Source organism: Typopeltis vanoorti, chromosome 18, assembly GCF_054136105.1.
Source record: "Typopeltis vanoorti isolate ZY-2024b chromosome 18, IOZ_Tvanoo_1.0, whole genome shotgun sequence".
Lineage (NCBI taxonomy): Eukaryota > Metazoa > Arthropoda > Arachnida > Uropygi > Thelyphonidae > Typopeltis > Typopeltis vanoorti.
The window spans coordinates 44,205,877-44,222,641 of NC_143566.1; the positions used below are offsets into that span (position 1 = coordinate 44,205,877).

The 16,765-nt window shown below is 34.2% G+C and overlaps 1 protein-coding gene across 1 annotated transcript in view; it reads right to left on the bottom strand.

Annotated features, from left to right (window-relative positions):
* LOC150096623 (nucleolar protein 9) overlaps positions 1–16,765 on the bottom strand; it is a 212,533-nt gene that overhangs the window by 134,096 nt on the left and 61,672 nt on the right. Inside the window, exon 4 of the mRNA XM_090408340.1 lies at positions 14,473–14,582. Coding sequence (XP_090264466.1) covers positions 14,473–14,582 — 110 coding nt within the window. The remainder of the gene's footprint in view (positions 1–14,472; positions 14,583–16,765) is intronic.

Genomic DNA, 16,765 nt, shown 5'->3' on the forward strand with positions numbered 1-16,765 from the left:
ACACAGTGTTTAGCTTTCTTACATTTGTCTCTGTATTCTCTAAGAGCACAAGCTGACTTATTTGCCAGGAACTTTTGATATGCTTTCTTCTTTTCCTTCACTGCCAATTTAACTTCCTGTGTCCACCATGGAGTTCTAATTTTTCTATCCTTGCAGACAACTTCACCACATGCCTCTCTAGCTGAATTTTTCTTCAAAGCTTGCCAATGAATCTCCGAGGTTTGGTTCCTGTTCTCAAACTCTTTCATTTTCCCTTCAATAATCTTTGTGTATTTTAGTCTACAGTTCACATCTGAGAACTGCTCAACTTTTATTCGCTTTAAAACTTTCTTACATGTCATTCTTTTCAATATGAAATTCAATTTTATCGTGCTCAAGACTAAATAGTGATCACTTCCAATATCACCTCTGACATTTAAAAAACACCTCATGAACACATCGGCTACAATCAAGACTAGCAACATTATAATTTAGAAACTGACCGAAACATCTTGGGGAGCTTCTGCGACGGCGCTTCGATGCTCAACTCTCGGCTTTGTATTTTCCACCGCTGAATATGGAGCTCCGGTGTGGTGGATTAACAGTGCACGCACACATTTGGTTGAGAAACAGCTCAATAATACTATGCATCTTATTTCAGGAGCAATCAAGAGTACTCCAATAGAATGGCTCCCTATTTCAACCCATATTCCTCCTCCACTGTTAAGAAGAGCCAATGCCTTATGCAGGGAATATAGAAAGATCCAGGAAACCCTATCTTCCAGTGCATAGAGGCATTTCAAATTTAATAAATAGATTGAAATCGAGATAGCCTCCTGTTAGTACTGCTATAGGATAATTTTGACGTCAATCAAGAGTGGAGACGCCAATGGGAGGTGTTTGAAGATCCAGAGCTGCAGAACCTTCCCTGCATTGAAGAACAACCATGTGGATATGACCTTCCACATAAAACTTGGATTAATCTAAATCAGCTAAGGACTAACCACGGTCGATGTGCAGACTTTTTTTTTACTGGTGCCAGAAAATTTGTTCCCCCCGCAGTGTGACTATGGAAGTGAGAAGCAAACCATCTACCATATTCGCCAAGAATGCCCAATGAAAGCTTACGAAGGAGAGGAACAAGATTTCCTCTTTCAAACACTTGCAACTATTGACTGGATTAATAACTTAGATATAAAATTGTAATATCTGACTGATAGAAGAATCTTAATTTTCGTATTTGTAATTTCTACTGGTAGTGTTTGTATATTTAATGTGTCTGTGCTATATACATATATTTAGAGATGTCGAGTTTAGATTTTCTATATATGTATATTTTAATTATATACATGTTATAATTGTCACTGACACTGTATATGTTTCTTTTTCTTGTAATATAATAGCCATACGATAAATAAATAAATAAAATAAATAGTGTTTTGACTAATTTCTCTCTCATTCCATAAAAATTTATTCAGCGACTTCCTACCATACTAGCTTTGTTGATCCTGTTGTCTATTTCCATATTTAATTTACCATCTTCACTAACAATCGTGCTTAAGTAGCTGAAATGTTTCACTTGCTCCACAGGCTCTCCATTCACAATGCAGTGGTTATTTTCAATGCTTCTGCCTATTTCCATTGTCTTGTTATTGCAGACATTCATACCATATCTATTACAACAGTTATTTAATTTAGTCAGGGAATCTTGCGGACTTGTAGCGGATTTATTTAGAAGTATAACATAGGTTTGGTTCCTGTTCTCAAACTCTTTCATTTTTTCTTGAATAATGTTTGCTTATTTTAGTTTACAGTTCATATCTGAGAGCTGCTCAACTTTTATTCGCTTTACAACTTTCTTATATGTTCTTTTCAAAATGAAATTCAATTTTATCCTGCTCAAAACTAAATAGTGATCACTTCCAATTTCAAATTCTCTGTACACTCTGGTGTTCTGTGCCAAGGAGAAAACATCACTATCAACAATAACATAGTCAATGAGACTTTTCTTATTCCTTTCCTCTTCTCTCAATGTGAATTTGTGCACATTTTTATGTTGGAACATGGTGTTAGTAATAACCAGTCCATGTCCTGAGCAGAAATCCAACAGATATTTGCCATTATTATTAGCTTTGCTCTTTTCTCCAAATTTTCCCAAAATATTTTTGTATGTCTCACAATCATTTCCTACTCTGCTATTTAGATCCCCAACAATTACCAACTTTTCCTTTTTCATTGTGTCAGTTGCTTTTTCTAAAGACTCAAAAAATTCTTCCACTTCTACCTTAGTAGAAACTTCTGTGGGACCATGGGCACAAATAAGTCTCATTGTCCAGTTCCCCATTCTGATATTTGCCCACATCACTCTACATGAGATTGCCTGCCATTCAAGAAGAGTAGCCCCATATTTAGTGTTGAATACTATGGTCACTCCTTTTCCTTGATTGTCATTGCCTGAATATACCATTCTGTATTTATTGCTCAGAAAGATCTCGCCAGTTTTTGTCTTTTTTGTTTCAGTCACCCCTATTATGTCGATCTGGTACTTATCTAAGCCTAGTTTGACTTGCTGCAGCTTAAAGAAAGAAAAACTTTCTCAATCATCACTTTTGGAATGAAAAATTCCAACCTTGCCGGCAAAGGTTGGTCAATTGGTAGAGCCTCTGCTACTAATGGCTCAGTTAAGTAAGTTTGAGCGTGGTTAGTAGTTGGAAGGGGACCAATCATTCGATGCTGTTGTCACACACTCTCCCTCGATGAGTCTTTGGACTCCCTGGAGGTGTCAAATAATAATAATAATAATAATAATGTGAAAGGGACAGTTTTAAAATACCAAGGGAGGTTTAAAAATGAAAAATCTTAATTTAATTATTTTTTCTCTACAATGAAATGTTCCATGCCCATGAGTCATAATAGCCATTGAAATATATACATATTTTTAAAATGTTTTAATTAGCAACAATTTAATAACTTGAATAGTCAGATAAAGAGCCCTCCATAACTCATGCCTACTGGTCAGAAAAAAGGGTTTTTAATGCAATTATGATGCAATCAATCTTTATCAAGCCATTTCAGTTGATGGCAAACCTGCCAGTAGAATACCATGGTAACTCTACAAAATCATTATGGGACCAGCTAACTCATTTTCATTTCAAAAGCCCTTATAATGGTTCCTTGCTTCAGAGATAGATGGGATTTGAATTAGATCTTCAAAACTGGAGGACAAATGGTATTTCCTTGCAGCTGCATCTAGGAGGTGCTTATATTTTGAACAAAAAAATAACAATTAGCTAGAAGAAATTGATGACGAATTGATTGGTACAGATAACATGCTCAAATAGTGAACCAGTAATTGATCACAATGTAAATTCAACTGGAAGGACTATGAAATACACACTATATTCATCTAGTTGAGGGTTTGAAGTTTTTCAAAAATTAATGTGTCTTGATTATTTTAATTGAAAATATTTTTTTGTCTATCTCCCATTACAATACAATTTTTTTTTTTTTGGCATTATTGAATAAACCAATATGTGTGTTAATTGTTAACATCTAAACAACTATATGAAAATAACAGTTACCCACAGTATTTTTATCATTTTTTAAATCCTGCTTGCTCTTTGCTGTTATTTTCATAGTGTATTCCATTTCTTAGGTAATCTACATTTGTTTAGGTATCAAGTGCACCTTGATGCCAGAGCTTATAAATAATATATTTCCTTCTGCCTTGACATCTCTACTATTTCATCTGTCCATGTACTCTATCTGCTTTTATCTAATTGACTGCGTTTCTACCTCTTCTGGCAGTATTTTTGGTGCTTCTTTATACTCTGTTAACTTTATTGGAGTGACGTTTTCTGTAGATGAATAGAGCTTACTGCTGTAATTCCAGAAAACTTTCCCCCCCCCCATTTCTATTGTATTTGTTTTCTTAGTATTTATTCTCTTTGCATAGGAGAGCTAGTATTAAAGTTTCATCCTTAATTCCATTTCTAACTTTTTTTTTGACTTCTTTGTTTTTCTGCTGCCCGTTGTTTATTTGTTCTGAGTTTAGTGTAATCTACTTTTATCATTCTCAGCAATTTGCTAATTGTTATACACATCATCATTAAGTCTTTCTGTGCCTACTGGCACATAAGGCTGCAATTGTTATATATAGCCTCGGCATAAAAACTGTTACAACTTCTGAACACCCCCAAGCTGAACAAAAAATTGCCCGAGCCCAGTTCAGTTTATGCAACATTTGCGTGTTTATCAGTAGAGGGAGTTGTCTAGCTGTAAGAGTTAACATGCAGTGGGGAGATTATGAGAATCATGTAGCTGTAATAGCAGTTCACTAGGTTGGAATGCAGCCACCTGTTATTTTAAACATGTTAAAAACACTCTGGATCAGTAGGATGTTTGCCTCAGACTACTAACTGTTATAACAATACAGATGATGTACCTGACCATGCAAGAACAGGTCGACTACACTGCATTATGACACAACAGCTTTTAAGGGCTGTAAAGACATGCTTTTGCCATAATCCTGTGAGAACACAAAAAGTGATGTCACGAGAAACGAATGTTTTGCAGAGAACAATGTCCAGTGTACTAACTGATGATCTGAGGAAATCTTCAAAACATCACGACTTATGTGACAGAGGGTAATAAAATCAAAGGCACTTCTTCAGCAATACATGAACAGACAAAGAGATATCCTCTTCACAGATAAGATTTTCACAACTGAAGAGTTGTTTAATTGACAAAAAGATTAGATGTATGCCCCAAATGGTCCCACAGCACGTGTCAGTGATGCAACAATCACTCCAATGTCAGTGATGGTGTGGTGGGGGATGACATATCGGGAGCATTCAAGTGCATGTCTGCAAGAAAGGGGTCAAAACCTCAAGTGAATGCCCAAGTGTATCAAGACACTGTGCTGGAACCTGTGGAACAGCCCCTGAACCTTGTTTCATGGTAGGCAATGGACCTTTCAGCAAGACTTACACCTGCACACAAGGTGAAGGACCATACAACAGTGGCTGGAGGCGAATGTGCCCGACCACATCACCATCTGATTGGCTGCCTGGATCTGAATCCACTGGACTTCAACAAGGACCATACAACAGTGGCTGGAGGCGAATGTGCCCGACCACATCACCATCTGATTGGCTGCCTGGATCTGAATCCACTGGACTTCAAATTATTGTCAGAGCTTGAGAGAGAATAGCCAGCAAGAAACTACACCCCAGCATAGCCAACTTGAAGGTGGATTTGGAGAGACCAGTAGTAGCATTTCCGTTATGTTGTGCAGGATGCCATCAATATGTGGCTTCCCAGACTTCAGGTGTGTGTGAAGGCAAAAGGGAGATATTTTGAACATTGAGTTCTGATTATGTGGTTTGTATGTGCTGAAAGCTGTGATTTACTGAGACGGTTTATGTATTGTTCAAGTTGTAACAGTATTTATGGCTAGAATAAGTATATTCTAAATTAACATGATCTGAATCTTTTAACTCTTTTTTTATGCAGCAGTTCAATTTTCTTTGCAGAGACGCTCCCTGTGATTCTCTGTTGCAAATTCTGCTTGTGTTTTACAGTGCTTTATTTGCTGTTTGAATTTGGCCAGATCTCTATCTATGTCTTCTTACAAGCTCCAAACTTTATCTATGTCTTCTTCCAGCTCCTCAATCTACTTCACTAATTTAGCAATCTGCTCCCTATCAATACATTTTGCTTGTTTGTGGTTTGATACTGCTGGTATTTTTTGCTTCCTGTCTTTGGTCTATATGAAGAATGGCTCTTAATGGTCTGAGTGTGTCACAGTACAATTCGAAAATTGGGAAAATCCAATTGTTCGAATATTTATGATTCTTTTGCAATTCATCATAACAGTCAATTTCATTTCTTTACTCCATTTAGAGATCTTTATGTTCACCTTCCTCCAGAACACTTCTTTTAAAGAAAATTCTCATTACATAAATGTAAATATTTCATCTTAAGTAATATTTCATCATAAAACATCATCAGTACAGTTATTAAATAATATGAATTACATTCAAAAAAACATTACTGCTCATGCTTACATTGGAATCCCTTCATGTATACAGTAATATGTTTAAGGATTAAAAACTATTGGGCTGTAATTACATTAAATTAAAATATAACTGATAAATTCATTTAATACAATTGAGGATAACAATTTCCCATACTCTTGGAATGGTGACACAAGTCATTCCAGTTAAAATTTGGTCTATGACATAAGGCTTCAGCACTTTCTTTATACAAACACTCATGTTTATATATGGATCTATGTAGTAGCTTGCTGTTTTGCCATTGGATCCTGTGGTTAGCATTTTCAACTCCATGTTGTGCAAGGCCAGATTTGTGAGGTTTGATAAGACAAATGTGGTCTTAATGTTCAGAGATGAGTTTATTTACAAATCTTCCTGTTTGTCCATAGTAAGATAAGTTACAAGAACACGGCACTTCGTATACACCAGGTAGCATCAGTGGTGAGAGTTTGTCTTAAGGAGAAGGTAACAAATTGTGAATTTGGTTGATTGGTTTATAGGTAGCAGCAAGTTTGTATTTCTTTAATTTTTGGCAAATGTTCAGACATGCCTTTGATATATCGTATATATCAAAGGCATCTTTGATATATGGGCTTCTTCTTGTCTGGGTTGATTTGTATTCCAATAATTTATTTGGAATACATTGGTTATTTTTTTTGGGGGGGGGGGGGTTATTAGATTATATCCAATTAGTAAGGCTGTATCTTTAATAATTTCCAATTCTTGTTTTAAAGATTCTTCAAAGGAAAAAAATTTGTACACTCTGGATAACAAAGATTTTATGATGCCATATATTTGAGATGGATGGTGGGCTGATGTATTGTGATATAACGGAGTTGGTTTTCAGTAGACAAAAGTGGAAATGGAATCATGTTATTTATGTTGGATGTGTACATCAAGAAAGGAAATACCATGTGATGATTCTTTTTCTAGTGTAAATTTGATGCAAGGATGTAGGTTGTTGATCCCATCTTAAAAATATGGCATCATAAAATCTTTGGTATAAAGAGCACACACAAATTTTGTTCCTCTGAAGAGAGTAGAAGTAATGCATTAGTCATATTTTCATATAACTTCTGCAGTGGTGTTCAACCTTTTTTACTACGCGAGCTAATTTTCTATAAAAAGGTATTCGGTGATCTACTCTCTTATAAGTTATTCAGCAATCTACTCCATTATATTGATCACGTTCTCCCAACCTGATATCTGATTACGCACAAATAAACAACTAAAAATTTATTTATCACTTTTAATTATTTTAATACAACAAAAAAAAAAAAATAATTGGAATAAAATATCATCATCATCATCAAATTCCTGCCATGTACCTTCAAGGGGTGTACAGGATATGATAGTACTACATGAAAAAAATTACATCATTACTAACTTCCTATCTACAATTTTCCTCCAAATCAGTCTGTTACTTGTCAAGTCTCCAACAATATCAGATCTTATATTTCTATTGTCTAAGGCACTTTGTACCGTATCAATCCACCTATATCTTGGTCTTCCTCTGGGTCGTTTTGCTGCAAACCTGGCAGAGAACACTTGTTTTGCTGATCTTTCTTCGCCCATTCTGTTTAAGTGACCATACCACCTGAGATTAGCTCTGCTAACGCATTCCTGGATGCTGACAATGTCAAGTTCTTTCCTAATATCCTCATTTTTAATATGATATTGCCATTGATGCCATCTGTTCACGCCTCTAATCTTTCTCAGGACTGTCATATCTGTGGTCTCTAGGCTTTGGTCAAGTGTTTTACTAATGACCCAGCTCTCAGATCCATAAGTTAAAATTGGTTTGAACACTGTCTTGTATACAGCTAATTTAGTGTTCTGATTAATTTTTCTCTTATTCCATATGAATTTATTCAATTGACTTCCCACCATACCAGCTTTGCTGATTCTGTTGTCTATTTCTATATTTAATTTACCATCTTCACTAAAAATCATGCCTAAGTAGCTTAAATGTTTTACTTGTTCCACAGGTTCTCCATTCACAACACAGTTGACATTTTCAATGATTCTGCCTATTTTCATTGTCTTTGTCTTTTTATTGCAGACCTTCATACCATATCTATTACAACAGTCATTCAATTTAGTCAGAGAATCTTGCAGACTTGTAGCGCATTTATTTAGAAGTATAACATCATCCACATAAAGCAAAGTGCTGACATTAACATCTCCAATTTTGATATCATGTTTAATACCACTTTGCTTCATAATGTGATCCATATAGATAATGAATAACAGAGGGGATAATGTACATCCTTGTCTCACACCAGATTTAACATTAAACCATCTTCCTGTGCTTCCTTCAATTCTAACTGCTGACTTACAACTCAAATAAAGACTAAGTATTGCTTGATATAATGCCCCATTGACAACATATAACTGTAGCGTATTGAATAGCTTCTCTCTTGGCACCTTGTCATAAGCCTTTTTCAGATCGACAAAACTTAAATACAGATCTTTGTTATATTCCCATGATTTCTCCACTATATGTCGTAAAGTGAAGATCTGATCCTGACAGCCTCTATTTGGCCTCATTTCCAGCTTGTTCTTCACCAAGCTTTTCTTCCACAATTCTTCTCAACCGTTTCTCAAGTATACTTGCATAGATCCTTGCCAGGAACACTCAGTAGGGAAATACCTCTGTAATTCTCACATTCAGTTTTATTTCCCTTTTTATATATGGGTACTATGAGAGCTCCACTCCAATCATCGGGAATTCGTCCCTCTGTCCAGGCTTTCTGAACTATGCAGTGCAGCCACTGTAAGACTCTTATACCACCATACATCAGCATTTCTGGTCAAATATCATCTACTCCAGCTGCCTTTCCACATTTCAAGCCTTTCATGGAATTTTCTACTTCAAGTATGGATATGTATTCCTGACTGCATGCCTGGTCAGTGTTTTTTACCACTGTGCTGTCATCACTGCTTGTTTCATTTAGTAGTTTTTCAAAGTAATTACTCCATACTTCAAGGATATCTTTTTCTCCCGTTTTCATGTCACCTTTATCATCTCTAACTTACAGCACTCTTTCCTCCATTCTTAAGCTTCTTCAACAACTTCCAGAATATTTTGCCACCTTCTTGATATTTATTTTCAAAATTCTTGCCAAAGTCCTCCCATGACTATTGTTTAGCTAGTTTTACACAGTGTTTAGCTTTCTTACATTTGTCTCTGTATTCTCTAAGAGAACAAGCTGACTTATTTGCCAGGAACTTTTGATATGCATTCTTCTTTTCCTTCACTGCCTCTTGAACTTCCTGTGTCCACCATGGAGCTCTAATTTTTCTATCCTTGTAGAGAACTTCACCACATGCCTCTCTAGCTGAATTAATCAAGGCTTTCTTCAAGGCTTGCCACTGAATCTCCAAGGTTTGATATCTGTTCTCAAACTCTTTCATTTTTTCTTCAATAATCTTTGTGTATTTTAGTCTACAGTTCACATCTGAGAGCTGCTCAACTTTTATTCGCTTTAATACTTTCTTACATGTAATTCTTTTCAATATGAAATTCAATTTTATCCTGCTCAAGACTAAATAGTGATCACTACCAATTTCAAATCCTCTGTACACTCTGGTGTCCTGCACCAGGGAGAAAACATCACTATCAACAATAACAAAGTCAATGAGACTGTTCTTATTCCTTGCCTCTTCTCTCCATGTGAATTTGTGCACATTTTTATGTTGGAACATGGTGTTAGTAATAACCAGTCCATGTCCTGAGCAGAAATCCAACAGGTATTTCCCATTATTATTAGCTTTGCGCTTTTCTCCAAATTTTCCCAAAATATTTATGTATGTCTCACAATCATTTCCTACTCTGCTATTTAGATCCCCAACAAGGACCAACTTTTCCTTTTTCATTGTGTCAGTTGCTTTTTCTAAAGCCTCAAAAAATCCTTCCACTTCTACCTTAGTATAACCTTCTATGGGACAATAGGCACAAATAAGTCTCATTGTCCAGTTCCCCATTCTCATATTTGCCCACATTACTCTACTTGAGACCGACTACCATTCAAGAAGATTAGCCTCTTATTTTGTGTTGAATACTATGGCTACTCCATCTTTTCCATCATTGTAATTGCTTGAATATAACATTTTGTATTTATTGCTCAGAAAGATCTTACCAGTTTTTGTCTTTTTTGTTTCAGTCACCCCTATTATGTCGATCTGGTACTTATCTAATTCCTCAGCTAGCTCCATTTCTTTGCCATTCAGGCTTCTTATGTTGATAGTACCAATCTTTAACTCTGGTGATATTGAGTTGGGGTGTGTTTTCAGATTTGTTCCAGTAGCTGACTTTTCGCTATTCGCCCTGGTTCTCTGGCGAAAACAACGGTTGCCTTGTTTAACTGGGCGACGCCCCAGCCGGCATGAAATTCTGTCATGTTGTATCATCATTTTTTTTTTATTTTGGTTTAACCAATAAGAATACAATTTGGTCGGCTAAATCCCAAATTGACAGTCCATCCTCATTCGTTCAGTATCCAGGTAGATACCCAACAGGGTGCACCACGAGAAGGTGAGGATTGGACATTAGGTCAGAAGCCCTGGTCGGTTCTCTGCATTCCTTTAAAGGCTATGTGGAGGTCTCCTCTCAGTTATACAGCTTTGACCCTTAAGCATCCCGGAATAAAATATTTATTTCTCTATTTTGGAAAACCAAAGTTAGAAAAAACAACAGATTGATTACAAACTCACAAGTTACAGGAAATGCTGGTTGATTAAAAAAAAAAATTAATGTGAAATTTGGCATTGTTTGGACCTCGCAATATTTTCATAGTCAAGTTGATATGAAGAAGTGGCCAATCGCAGACAATCATCCAAATGATCATTTGGTTTCTTAATTGATTTTTTATGACGGTCATATTTGAAAAAGCGGATTCTGACAAGTATGTCGATCCGAAACACGACAGAATTTTTCGTGCAATGTCAGTTAATATTGAGAATTTTTCATGTGCCTACTTTCAAATGACTTCATTGTTTATTGATTTTAAATATAAACTATTCTGAATGTTTATTATCTCAAGTTCTACTTCAGCTTGGTTTATATCAAACAGCCCACTAATTTTATTTGAAATTTCTGTGATGTTCAAGTTTTCTTGAAATGGATTATAGATAAAAGATACAATCATTTCAGTTTTATTAAAATCTTTAAATCTTGAATTTATTTCTTCCTAAAATAATACTATTTCATAAATAAATTCTTTTAAATCATAGCGAAGCATTTCTTGATTTTGTTCAAAAAACGTTAATAAATATGGGAGATGTCTAAATTCGCAGTCATTTATATTTTTCTTTAAGAAAAGTAAGTATTGTTGGAAAGTTTTTATTGAACTTAACATGTCAATTAAATTTTTATCTCTACCTTGTAACTCTAAATTTAAATTACTTAATTTCGTAAAGAAATCTACTAAAAATGATAAGTAACAACCATCTTTTATCACTCAATTGGATAAATATCTCCTTTTTCGTCAAGAAAAATTTTTATATCATTAATTAATACAAGAAATCTTTCTATAAACTTACTTCCGCTGAGCCCACGAACATTACTGTCCAACAGAATTTACCTACCATCATCTGCCTGTAATTTAAATAACCGCCGTTGCAGAGCTTTTCCTCGAACAGAATTTACAATTTTAAATGTAATATCCGAAACATATCTTGTGTTTAATCTTTTACTACACAGTACTTGTTGGTGAATAATACAGTAGCACATTAAAAAATCTGGATATTTGTCATCGTTTTTACATAATGAAATGAAGCCTGATTTATTACCTATCATTGCAGGAGCACCATCAGTAATAATAGACACAAGTTTAAAAAGCGGACGTTTGTGTTGTTTCACAAATTCATCAAATGCCGAAAAATTGTCTTTTCCCCTAGTCCTTCCTAATAATGGTATAATTTTCAAAAGTTCTTCTTTACTTGAATAATCTTAAAATACCATGCGAATAAATACCATTACCTGAGCAATATCAGTGAAGTCGTTTGATTCATCAAATTGTAATGAAAATGCAACACACTGGTGAATGTCTGACATTAACCTAGCCTGGAAACCTTTCTCTGGCAATTGGAACTCTTCCTTTCGGCAATTTGAAACCTTGTCTGCGGCCTAGAAGTAGTCTCTCTAGCGACGTCTCGAACTGAGAAGCTCCTTTCTGAAAGCGGGAAACTCCTCTCTCAAGCAACGTGGATCCGGGCAGTCTCTCTGACGGCGACTCTGGACTGGGCGGCCTCCTCTGTGACAGCAATTTTAGAACCGGGACCCCTTCTGCTTGATTCAGTCCCTTTTTATTAGGCCTCCTCTGAGACCTCGCATGAAGTTTGGCAACCCCCAAAGAATCGGTATGAGTCTTTCATCTTAAGTTTCAAGTTCGGCACGCCTTTTGTTCTCCTCCGCTTTCTTTTGATTGTAAGTTGCCAGCCATCAGAAAGTTGTTTGAACTCTTTCTGACTGACTTCTGAGATGTTTACACTTAGAGCCTGCAAGCCTTTCTCATACATACAAGTTTCAATAACCATCTTTCTAATGCCATGTACAGCTTCACCGACAAAAACATTGCCTTTGTTTTTAACACTCTAATATATTCCTATTAAAGCAGTATATACAGTTAGCTTCAAAAGAGTTATTTACAAAAACTCTAATACAAACTATACCGAGACAAACAAAGTTTATTTTTTTACAATATTCACATGGGACTTAACCTAAGTAAAAAATCGATGTAATGTGCTTTGGAATATTTAATATTTAAGCTACAATCGAGTTTTTACACTTTGCATATAATTGTATTCACTCGGCTCACTGTTTGATTTCCACTAATTCAAATTAATTCATTTACCCGGACTTATAAGAAAATTACTGATTTGACAATTTTAACAAAAAATAAATAAACAATAGCAATACACTTAAAGTGAATTAAAAATAATACAAAATAATGACAAATAAAATATTACATTTTCAGTTTTAATTAAATTTGTAAGTAAGGAGGAATACACAAGAGATTGACCAAAAATTGCTCTGCGATCGACGGGTTGAACACCCCTGAAGTAGAACATATGACTTCTGCATTACTTCAACCTTAGTATCACCTCTGGGTCTGGCTCCCACTAATGAGATCTCAATAAAAGTTGAAACTAGTCTTTAAGTGACCCTTCTCATAATGCATAGCATTATACATGGGATACTAAGGCAAGTAATGTGAAGTCATTAGCTTCTATATACGAGTTGCCCGAGTCCTGAAGATACTTCAAGCACAAACTTTGTTTGCTTACACTTGGATAAAGGATTAAACCAAGTAAATAATTTCTTGATATCTTTAATTTATAGGGATTCCAATGTAAGCATGCGCACTAATGTTTTTTTTTAATGTAATTCCTATTGTTATTTAATAACTGTATTGATGATGTCATATGATACTTAAGATGAAATATTTACATATTAAAAAGTTAATTGCTGTGGCATACATGTGAATTTTTAGTTATGAATACTCCACGGGTTTCATTATATAATAAAGCCTCTCTGCTTCAGCAAATTCTGTCACATGATCTGTTTGTCTTCTATTCCCCACAATCCCACATATTCTCACTAGTCTGGTTTTTAGAAGTTTTGGCATTGAAATCCCCACATACCATTGTATACATGCTTTTATCTTTTAAGATGTCTTCTATTTCTTTTTCTACAAGCAAATAGATATTTTCTATTTGCTTGTAAAAATGTATTGTTTCATTGTCAGCTATGGAAGTGTTGGTGTATAGTTGGCTACTTAATAAGGATCCCTTTATTAAGTGTTAATTTTATCATATACTTTATATGTAAACCTTATTGCTATTGTATTACACAATTAGCATCTCTTTTAAAATCAAATATTATTGTAACTTTTCGAATTTTCAGTTCACTAAGATGATCTGCAAGTTTCAGATTGAAATATTTGGTAATATGCTTTATTTAATAAACTTTTGTGCATACATGCTCAGATATTGTGTTTTCTAAATTATGTCACAAGAGCTTCTAAAAACAAAAGAAGTTAGTTATAGGTGGAAAATCAACATGTATGGTTATTCTTTTTTTTTTTTTTTTTGTAAATATGGCATATCTTAAAATACTTTTTAAGCACATTTCTTGAATATTCTTATGTGCCAATCAAAGATTTGTGCAAGTTTATTATAAAGAAAGTCATAAGTAGTCTGCACCAAAATCTGATACTAATATATTTAAAATAAATAAATAAATAAATAAAATAAAATAGAAACAAGTCAAAAAGTCATAATTTCTACTATTCTAATTATTCATTTACTAGGAAAATACACTAACACAGAAATTAAACTCCTATTGCAATATATAAAAATTTCTGAAAATAAGAATGAGGTGCATACTTCATTACTACAGTACTGGTATACAGAAATACTGACAATGACTTACTTATGATATTTTTAACTGATAATATTTTTTCTGCACAGAGTTGAAGATGGCTGCAAAATTCTTCAGGAACTGATTCAAATGACACATTAAGTTTCTGTTCTGGATGCAGACCTGCTTTATAATATAATTTAGTCTATTTTGCAATTTTTCTTCAGTTTTCAAGGAGCAATAAATAATGTTAATAACAATATAATGGAAAACAATTAAAATACCACAGAAAAAGAGATGTATTTCAATTATTCTTATCTTCAGTAAATACTTAAACTTAATGCATGGTGTAACGTTAGGTGTGATGGTGTGACTGCCATACCAGTGATAAGAAATCGGAATTTCATATTAGGCTGTAAATAAGGCAGTGCGTATAATAAAAAAATGCACAATGGAACTAAGAGTGCTCTTGACTTGGTTGTTCATGGAGTTTTGCATAACAGGGATAGCTGCTTACTAAAGGAAGAAAGAAAACACAAGAAAGAAAAAAGTAGGAGAAAATTCAAAAAATCATGAACTATTTATTTCATAAATAATAGTAGTAAAGGTGATGGAAAAATTGGTTAGGATTGTTTAATAAAAGGAATCTTGTGGTAAAGGGGGAGTTAAGGAATTTGGTAATCTAGTTACATTTCACAAAGAAGTTAAAAAAGTGTTATATAGAGGAAGTGTACTTATTTTTCTGATTTCATGATCGTATTTGCAAGAAACCTCATGAAAAAGTAGCATCTGAGAAAAATGGAGAACATAAGTTAGTAGTTGGTAAGGGAATGGCTGGCTGACAACATCAGTGGGTCAAGTATGGGAGAACAGTATATCGGTAGATGGAGTGACAAGGAATATTACAAAGTTTTGTAACATTTTTGACCTGTTATTTTCATTTTTTATTTTGATCACCCAACCCACAACAGGTCAGAAACCTACAGAATATTATCTTGAATGGATAAGGGAAAAACTTGGAAGTCAGCTCTAAAGACAAGATTTTATTTTTAGAATAACCTCAAGGCTACCAAAAGTGGGATAGTGATATTATATTACAGACAATGAAAATTATCACCTAAATTTAATTTATAAATTTGGACTAGAAGCTCCTATTAGCACCAATGACCTGTCCCACTTGAAGGGTTTCTGTCTACTATGGAACATTACTGGCAGTAACTGAGTGGATCATCATATTTCATAATAAACTACTGTGAATGATGTCTTCATTTTTAGTCAGATTATCAATTTATAGTGGTTCAGTATCATCAATGATGCTGTTTTCTCTCATAAGCAATGCATGTTTTCTAAAGGCTGTTCACACCCATACTCAGGGATTGAAATGGTTTTGAACTAAACAAAGATGTTCCTCCCAGAAACTCAAAAGGAACATTTCTTTTTCTAATTGTACAACTTAATAATCCTGTACAAAAAGTTTTTTTTTTTTTGTTATTGTGAATTTATTTATTTTATTTTTAATCTATCTGGATTAGAACAATTTACGTGTTTCTCTGAAGATATATTTCCAGATCTGAGCAAAAAATTTCACTTCCAGAAAATAATGCTCCATCTGAAACACACACACACACACACACACACACACACACACACACACACACACACACACACACACACACACACACACACATTATATTATATTCAGGATTAATTTAAGAATTATGATAGCAAAAAAAAAAAAATAGTACTTCTATATTTATTATTACTATTAACAAGAAAAAGGAATACTGATAATTTAAATTTATTGAAATACAAAATGGAAATAAAACAAAAGTTTTATTTATACAGAAGGTACAGGCAATGCGTGTTTTGTCATGGAATTTTTTAAACAAAACTTATGACTAATATTTTACAGAGCTAAGTAGTTTTCCACTGTTATAAGTACTCTGAAAACCAAGTATTTCTCTCATAATCAAAAAGTGTCATTCCAACATAGTTCTGGTTGAAAAAATAAATAAAATAAAATAATAATAATAAAAAAATCGGTAATGTTTGTAAACTTCTGATTCTATTCAAACTTTGTATTTAAATTTTAAATCCTTCTCATTAAAAAAGTACCTACATAACTACATCTATCATAAAACTCCTCTAAACTTGTTTACAGATAGACAGGAATGCACGACTCATTGTTTACAGTGTTTAATCTTACTCGTGCAGTTGTTCAGTGAAAGTCTAAGTGTAAAATGGGAAAAAGAACGAAGACATTACTGCAAGAATTATTTGACTTTGACAAGACTCATTCAAAATCCAAATGCATGCAACCAAATTGCAATGTTCAGTTAGTTGGAAGCCATGAAGTAAATCCAAG